The 9,688-nt window shown below is 43.0% G+C and overlaps 1 protein-coding gene across 3 annotated transcripts in view; it reads right to left on the bottom strand.

Annotated features, from left to right (window-relative positions):
* raskol (Ras GTPase-activating protein raskol) overlaps nucleotides 1-9,688 on the bottom strand; it is a 166,989-nt gene that overhangs the window by 22,953 nt on the left and 134,348 nt on the right. For all 3 annotated transcript variants that reach the window (XM_022832612.2, XM_022832644.2, XM_022832654.2), the window contains one exon: nucleotides 5,517-5,620. In XM_022832612.2, the coding sequence (XP_022688347.1) occupies nucleotides 5,517-5,620 (104 nt within the window). The remainder of the gene's footprint in view (nucleotides 1-5,516; nucleotides 5,621-9,688) is intronic.

The raw sequence follows: 9,688 nt of genomic DNA, 5'->3' as shown, positions 1-9,688 counted from the left end.
ATATATACAGAAAAGCTACGTGGATGCTGAGCAGATGCTAATACTGATGAGGGGCAAATGTCAGATCGAAAAAGAAGCTTTGAAAAGTAAAAAATATTAACCTCACTAAATGATTGGATTCGAGTTGGAACTGCGACTTTAGATTACCATGAATATTCCAAGTGTTACCTATGAGATATTATTATTGTTATTGAGGTAGTGATGTGAACTTAGGGAAACGTGGTGCTTAGGTTCTAGGTTCGAATCCGGGCGTAGACCCACTTCGCTCTGTTGGAAAGATTGACTGTTTGAATCAACTCTTAATGGGACGGTATCGGACATGGAAAACAATTGTAGTTCTTACATAAGATACATGTATATGCACTGCATACCGTGAGCCAATGAACATGATAAAACTTTAAAGGCATAGTATATAGTTTTACTTTCCTTTTCATTGACAGTAAAAGCCGCGAATACATCAGCCAAATTGAATTGATTTTTTTACAGATCAGATTTCCAGGTCTTGTAAATCGCAAAACTGTGTAATTCCAATATTCTTCGTTTTCTCAGTTTCTCAGTGTAATCAATGGCATACGTTAGCCCATCTCTATGTGATTGGAGTAATCTTCACCTATCGCATATTTGCCCCGTTGGCAAAACCGTATTTGCCATGCTGCTGCTGATGACATTCTACTGTCCTTTCGTGGACGTGCACATTTGCAAATCTCGCGTGCTCACCCTTCCCTTCTCCCCTTTTTGTTTCATACAGCAGCGCCGTTTCTGTTTCTTTTCCCGTTCAATTTGTATGTGTTATTCCTTTGACAGTTTTCAATTCCACTATTGATAACGCTTATTGCATTTCCATGCCTCTGTCTCGTTCCCGGGCTAAAACATCTTTGTCAACTAAATAATTATTATACCGCCACCATCACTTCCGTTTGCTCGCCCGCTCGCAAAATGCATTCCGCTGTTAACAGCTGTGAAACCAACAGCAGCAGCGTAGAAGCCTGCTTAGACGAGATAAAATCCTGATTTGTTCTTATAACTCGTATAAATGCTTAATATTATATGGATCCAGCCGTCTATCCATAGATAATACTCACTGTAATACTAATACACCGGCACGTATACGAACACTGCACATCACTATTCTCTTTAAGTTTACTCTGCCTGGTCTATCAGCGGGTACCATGTGCGCATGACGTTCCGTGGGTCGTCAACACTGTTACTAGATCTATTTATATATATATATATTTATAATTGTATTCTACGATCGTAAACAGCTCCTATTCTTTCGCCAGGCATATGTGCTTCGCTTATTCAGCTTGAGCGAAGACAACAGCATAAACAGTACGATGCGGAAAGCGGCAATGACGAAAACGATACTGGTCAGCATCGAGTCTGTTCTGTAACGTACGTCCTGTTATAACATGAAGCAATAACGAGCGACCGACCGAGAAACCATCCGCCCGATTGACCGAGCGTATGCACTAGCCAACTGGCCTGTTTGTGTGTGTGTAGTTCGTGACCGTTCAGCTCAACATAGGCGCGGACGGAATTGAGAAGCGCAGTCACTCCCGGTTTCATTCAACGTCGATAACAGTAGAAATCGTCATTCAGTTCGTGACAAGGGGCTAACAAACACGCTTTTTTGCTTTGGTTACTGCTCGAGCCGTCATTGTGTACTGTTTTGTGGGTGGGTCGCTGCTGTTAGTCAAGAATCAACTAAATATAATTTTTTGTTTCTTTTTGTCATTTGATCGTTGCATCTTTTGCTATCCCTGCAAATGGTATTATCTTGATTTTGATACGAGCTGTACAGGCAACAATACGCCACGTTTGTAAGTGTTCGGCTAAGTTAATAACTCTGCATTTTCGCCCAAATACTTAATCTCTTCTGGAATCTTATAAGCAGGCTTGTCTACGATCGCTAACTTCGAGATTCTTGCTTAGCCGAATCGGGATATTTCGCGATATATTACGATTGGTTCTAGCAACTATTGCTCTAAATAGTTGCCTCTGCGCGTAGTGTTGATATCCAAGCTTACGCAAACTTAAAACAGCAACACTGCGAAGATATTGTTGACAGCTATGTGGCCACAAATCTATGTTTCAACTTGGTGCTTCTGTTAAACTGTACACTAAGTCATGATACATCATGAATAGCTATTGATTAGAACAAACTGAGAAACTACGCTACACGTTATGGACCACGCTAGTAGGTAAGCGTCATTATACTTCTGTGTTAGTAGGCCGAGTTCGCTGCCCACAAACAGTGCCCAATTTTTACTTTACCATAAAACTTGTACATTGGAGAGGTTTTTAAACAGCCTATCATTCATCAACCTTCGAATGGCAATCATTAATTAAATCGACTCCTTTCGTTGGTGTCGTATCAACGAATCGATCGGCCTTTTGCTGGAAACCTGCGAGCTTCTATTGTTACTTATAGAAGGTGGTGTATAGTATACTTACTGTTGTATAAGTATACTATACACCATCTTCTATTGTGCCATTTCTGATTTAACAAGTTCTACTGTTAATAATTACTATCTTTAAGTGCATCAAGGAGCTAACGTGTCCTGTAGCAAAATAAACAACTCGCTTATTATTCCGTTCTTCGTCGAACTGCGAAACAGACCTACGCGCGCAATTTCAAAATGCAAACATCATGCCCGCGCAATTTCAAAACAAACATTTACGCGCGCAATTTCAAAACGTAAAAATCTAAGCACGCAATTTTAAACCGCAAATACTGTTCAACTGTCGCAGCCGGATGACTCGGCCCGGTTTGTGGATATGGCACCGTGTGAATGAAGAATGGGATTTCTATGCGAATAAATTTACGTCATGTCGAACCCGCTTTTTGTGCCAACTCAGTTTGGGCTTTGTTGCCCTTCTGCTCCCCCGCCCCTCCCTCCACTAAGCAACTCGCCCTCGTGCATTCCCCTGCTTGAACACAAGCAGGCTAGCGCAACAAGAATTTATGCAAGACCTGTTCGATACATGTCGGCCGTAGCTTCTACCAGCGATAACAGGATACAACTGGATAGGCAGGGGATCAGCAGAAAATCAATTCATTGATTTATTTTTTAATGACGAGTGTTTACAAAGCCGTGTTACAACTACTACACAAACGTAGATGTACACGCTTACACACGGACGCACACATACAACAAATACGCGCATAGATCATTGAATGCCCTGCCGATCTGTGGCTAGGTGCAAATACAATGATACCTTTACGGTAGTTACAGCGGCAGGGCTGTGTGTATCGCGCTGACGGCTATCGCAAGCGTCATCTGTGTCGATCAACAACGTCAATCTTTCTCCCCTTTCACTGCCTCGCGAATGGCGCCGACATCGAGCGATCAAACGCGGTCTAATTTTACCCGCTAGGCGCCGAAGTGTCTAACGAGAGATTAACGCTCATTAATGACTACAGCTTGCCAGGTCCCTTTGCGCTGTTGCTAGTATTGTCGACAAGCAAGAGACCTTTTGGGAACAGCAACCGCAGAAACAAAAACGGGAAAAAGATTTAACAGGTTCATGGAAAGTAGTAGAAATAAACACCTGAGCAACACCGAACCAACTAACAAAAAGATGCGACAGGGCGTTTCACTATCGGCTCGAGTTAATTAATCAGTCGTTGGTGGTCAATTTGGTCGATCGACCGTGTTTATGATAATCCCATGAGCGTCATAGTGACGTCTAACTGCCCATCCGTCGATGTCCTTTTTAATCAATGCTGACTTGAGGACAAGAAACTGAAAAGAAGGACGAGTGAATCGAACGAAAATCAGATTATGGCAAAATGTGCTAACAATGGCTAATAACAACAGACTTGTCAACCCAGAGATAGAAAAACGAATAGCACACAGAGTGAATTTGGCCACAGCCGAGAATTTTGGTTTACAGGGCGAATAGAGATAGGACATTTTTATTCCTGGAAGCACTTGCCCACTGACTCCTTTTGAGCTACTGTTAGTGAAGTCAGATGGTTGGCTTGTCAAATGCTGTGAAGATGCTCAAGTCGCTCCAGGCTGACGAAGCTCAGAATCAGACGGAAAATGCAAACGGGTAAACAATCAGATCGATCTCTGATAACAATAGTGCATTTAGGCTTTCAAATTCTTCTTTTATCGGTGTACTTGTAGCTTGTCGCTGAGTGATGATGATGTCGCCGCCCAAGGTATGAAGTAGGACAATACACCGGAATGCCATCTTCAAAGTTATCTACTTGACACAAAAAAATTTCAACGGCCGTACATTTGACGTACGCATTCGTTCAAGTAACGCTGGCGTTTCTATTTTCTTGGACACCATAGCCATGTATGTAGTGCTGTTGCTTGGATAAAACGAAGACAGGGTATGATAGAGACTAAACATGAGCTAAGGCAAGTACTATTCGGACAGAAACATTTACCACTTATATTATTATTATATTATATTTTATATATTATATAAGATATTATATCTTCAGAATGGTTTCATCTGAGAATGTCACGTTGAGCTATGTTATACAGGGGGGAGGGGGTCGATATCCGCATATGAGCCACGGCTACCCCCTCAAACTACGGAGACATTCGTTCGACACCCGTGATCAGCTACCCTATCAAAAGAAACATTAGGCGCTCTCCAAGATAATTACTCTATATAAACAACAGTATAACGCCTTGTGAAATAGTAATGCGAAATTCTTGAATCATCACTGTGGCTTTGTAAACAATTCTCACAAATATACATAAGACACTGGCTGTCACTTGAACACGCTTGAATGAAGAGTCAACATGCTAAACTTTTGTACGGTAAAACTTAGTGACACAACTACACTACGGGTAGCAAAACAACAAAGTGCAAAAACGTTTGTAACAAACACTGATTTTTCAACGAATATAAACTTATCAATACAGGCCAAAAGTTCGTTTTCGAATGGTGTCAATGACCGATTTCTGTTGCTGTCTGTTCCAGTGCTGAATTTCCAATTGGGCGTAACAGAGAAGATATAAGGGCGGCATTAAATGATCGTTTAATCGATGAACGGGTAACTTTTTTTTTTAAATGCACACAGGTATAATTAAAATGTAATGCCGCTGGAGCCTTCTGACCATGCCTGTATCTTAGGCGAATACCGTGAATTTGTTTTTACTTTCAAAACAAGGCCAAAGGTCTCCGTCTTCGGTAGCGGATGACCTAATGCGACCTTAACGTACCGCACCGTTTTCGACGCCATTGACAAGAAGTAGGCGACAACTGCAGAGCGTTTTTTGATTCACTTTCAGGCTCATTTACTTCTGCGCGACGATAAACGCTTCTTTACCGTGATATTCTATTATGAAAAGATATGGCGGTAATCGTATCTAGAATAAGCATCTGCCTCTACAAATGCCCCGGCCCCTTCTCTGAAGGCAAACTAATTTGTTGGTGACTAATAGCACTAATCGCTGCTTGAACAGAGGGCGATCCTTTTAGGACGACTGTTGACATCTTACAAAATATACAAAGATTACTAAATATTACACAAGGTAAACACTTACCCTTGATCTCGAAGCAGGGTCGAGGTTCGCTTTCTCTCCAGCTTTGTAACACTTTTTGTCCTCTTCAGCGGGTTGTTCTTGAATGACTTTTTCGAAAAAAAGCTCTGCGAATAAAAAAAACAGACAGAAGTACAGTTTTTAAAATTACACGTAATGTATGATCATTTAAACAACAATACGTTTTTAGGGCTATGTTAGGATTTACTATAAAGATAGATTATGGCTAAGCAGCAGTGTTGTAAACTGGCAAAGAGGTATTCCTTATTGAATGTATGAAGTCATTTGATGAAGCCTGGGAGACGGTTTCCTGACGATGGCAATATGTAGGAGTTATTGAAAATTTAATATTAGCTCATAACCTGAATTTAACCAGGCTAGTACCATGTTCTGTTCCATGTGCTGGGAGCCAGCCAGTTAGCCAGCCAGCCGTCTATCTCATTGAATGGCTAACGGCGATACCAGACGTAAAACTCAAAACAGAAAGACCGGTACTACGTACGGTTCCATTCTATTATTGGATTAAAAAAGTGTTCACGTATCTATGCAAATATTGTTAGCGGTAGAGCCGTCCTAATGCTAAGGGTGCATTTGAGACACATGTGGATGTTTCTAATCGCAGTTTAGCGATACTAGAAATAACACAAAAGGAAAACCGCGGGAAATTAATTGAGATACAGGTAAACAGATAAAGCTAGCGCAAATATGACCAATATCGATAGCATCATAAAACAAGTAAAACAAGACAATGTTTGTCTTCCGTCGAAAATTTCAACACAGCTGATCGTATAACGTACTCGAAACCTGCGATCGAAGCGGGTAAAATATCCTTCGGAAACAGGCCCAGACCCCATTGTTAAGCCTGGGATGTTCAAACTTTTAGTTGCGACAGCAGCGACGGTAGGAGAAGTACGTTTTACTTGGCGAATAGGTTAAAGAGCTCTAACATGGCGCTTATCCTACGCTAGACAACTTAGCCGCGTTCAAAAGTTAATCGGTGCTCATTTGTGTCAATTCCCGTTCAGCAGTGAAAACGATTTCCCTTTACTCTTCCGATGTTGGCCGTACACTTTTAATGGTAAAGAAGCACACCCACACACACACAACAAACCGAGAAATTGTAATAGAATCAAGCGTGACGCCTTCATCCAGAACAAATCGTTGGCTTGTTAACACTGTTTTATCATCGTTCGAACACTCCGTTGCATATTTTGACTCTGTTGAGCTCTGTTGCTATTATGTTTCCACTATACACATGTGGATTTCGTATACTGAACTGGATTCGCATCTGCAAAAACTCGTAGTAGCTCTAACGACGGCCGTTGTCTTCTCAAAACCTTCATTTATCTACATCTCTTGCCTATAGTTTATTTATCATACGTTCATGTTCATGGCGGGTCCTGTTTTTTTTTTTCTGGTTCGACACAATCCGTATCCGGCCATATTTAGCCGAACTGATTAGACGCTGTTGGGCAAGCACAATATACACACGGTCAGTGCAATAATTATCTTCTTTTTTTTTGGGGGGTTCAACAAAGGCTGTAAACGAAAATTCATATCAGTCGTATGTACCAACGTCACTCCGATTTTTCAAAGAGATCTTCGCCGGGGCCTTTGGACGCTGTGTTCAATGACCTGATCCTCGTTTAGGGCGCCATTTGCTGTTCGAATGAAGCGTAACGTGACCACTCCCCAATGTTTTACCACCAACGAGAACGTTGTGTAGATCGGAATCAATTCGCCAGCCCTCAACAAGTTAGATAGTAGAGATGAGGCTGAAGTTAACGAAAATTATGATAGTTAATTTGGGTTACGCCATAGCACATAACCAAGTGTTGGTCTCCTCGTAGAAACAATTGCACAGAGAAATCAATATGGCAACCGATTGTCTCTGCAGTCGGCGTCGCACCGCAAATGCAGCTTCTTTGCTCCTTGGTTGTTCATTATATTCTTTACCCAGCCGTGTTTCATTGTCGCCTGCTCCTCTTGTTCTTCGCTCGTTTTGTCTGCCTTTACCTTCTGTCGCTGGTTGACTCAAAGCTTCGTCTGCATTGAGTTAGTCATATTGCGCAGTACTACAACTGTCCCAATTAGAAATAAATCCCCGCAGAATTCACCAATCTGTACAGCTGCAGCCGCAATCGTAATCACCGAATGAGGGGTAGATAACCGGAAATAAAGAAAACGTATAGGCACACAGACACCGACAAGTGAAATCCATCGATTCGTCGATGTTTCTACCGATCCAGTCGACTTGCCTTCGCTTTTCGTATAATTGCAGTAGTGCTTCTTGTCATCTCTTATCCTAATTTGTCTGGTGAAATTTTCGGTGATGGCGATAATGTCGAACAACGCACAGCTACCTTCATCATAGAATATTGTTAGCGAACTTATTCCGCCTGGTGGCTAACAACAGTTTACACCTTAACACCTTAATCTTTTTCACAGTTCTTGTAGCACCAGCTGCTGTTGCAGATGTGATCGCGTTCGTAGCAGCAGAAACGAATACGAAAATTATTCAGACGCTGCCACCAGCGCCAGCTGAAGCAGCCATAGCAGTTTTTACAGCGTTAGCTAGATGTTCAACTAGCTAGATGTTCAGCTAGATGTGACAGGACGAAACGTTTCCGCGAGGTTTACCAGCGGTACACTGGTCTGATGATGTACATGACATCAAAGATGGCGTTATAGCAGCGACAACAACAACTGCACCTTTGGTGATTGTCACTGCGTCAATCCTGCGGAGTTTCGCCGAGCTGGATTCGTTGTACTAGGATGGCGATGTTTCTTGCGTCAGGCCAACAATAGCGTAATAGACCACCGTAACTCTGGAACCCTGTCATCGTCCATGATTTACTTAGCGCTAGCAGCTTTGTCGTACTTTCCGCTAGAAGTACAGAAACTCTGTCACCAGTTATGCCATCATTAGCGTCGTCGAAATTGCCAGATCGGCCGGCGGGCGTTAGAGGGTGCCACGGAACTAATGAGTGACCAAGTGCTGTACCTAATCAACAACCGTACAACAACAACAGACGTACCTCGCTGGACAATGACTAAACGGGTTGTATCCGTCCATGCAATCATGAACAGTAGAATTAATAGTGAACGGTAGAAAGCTACGGTGGCGACTGTAACTGACAAATTAGATTCCGCCGTAACGTCACCGTAACGGCCGGTAAGAGGCGGCAATATACTGGCACGTTATGGACATTACCCGTCGTCTTCCAGTGGAAAGTAAGCAACAATGATTCATGCAACGAGTAAGCAAGGAGGAGCAAGCCGGTTAGCCGACAAACAAGCAAGCAAGAAAGACTGAGCGCGCGCATGAATTAACACTTGCACGAACGAATGTGTGGGGGTTCTTCGCAGGGAGGGAAAACTGCTGCTGCCGTCATCAGAGCAGTAGCGGCCGGCGACGCTCACGGTGACGTCGTTGTGCTACCATCAGAACAACCGCAACAGGATAAGTAAAAAAAGCGACGCAAATATTATGAGGGACAACGGTAACGAAGGAGCCGCCAGTTAGGCCGATGGCAACGGAGAAGCGACGACAAAGATCAAACGATACGACCGGCCAGTCTTTTACCTTTATGTGCGTATATGTATCCGTGTATCCGTCGTTTGTTGCTTCAGAGCGATATCGACTGACCGACCGATCAATCGCAGGGGCAGTAGCAGTAGCAACAGCACTGATAGTTACTAGTGGGACTCGGTTACAGCTGTTGCATCTAGAACTGTTCTAGCACCAGTAACAGCAGCCACTACGGATGGTGACCGCCAGAAATGACGGAAGCCTGAGAAAGAGGATTCCATATTTGATGCTGCCATTGCTGGTGCATATAGCTGACATATGGGCGCAGCCAGACGGACGGCAAACCAGGCCAACAGAAAGGGACGCGGAGGGAGAAGGTGTGGGTCCTTGGTAGTAAACAAGGGCCCATCGAGTCTCTACCAATGCAGGCTGAGCTTAAAATGATCGTCGTGCTGCTGCTAATACAGACAGACAGGCTGCCGTGGACAAACCAATACACTCTTTATTGTACTATACATGGCTGATAATAGTGCGAATGCAAATGCTAAGGTTCGTATAGCTGAAATTTTTGGGGGTTGTTTACTGGTTACATATGCCAATGGATGTACGGCTATGCAGAGCGGAATAATATCGCATCACAAAA

This window comes from Varroa jacobsoni, unplaced genomic scaffold, assembly GCF_002532875.2.
Source record: "Varroa jacobsoni isolate VJ856 unplaced genomic scaffold, vjacob_1.0 scaffold_39, whole genome shotgun sequence".
In the NCBI taxonomy this organism is placed as follows: Eukaryota; Metazoa; Arthropoda; class Arachnida; order Mesostigmata; family Varroidae; genus Varroa; species Varroa jacobsoni.
Note: the sequence above shows the minus strand (reverse complement) of the source record. Positions and strands in the feature narration are given on the sequence as shown.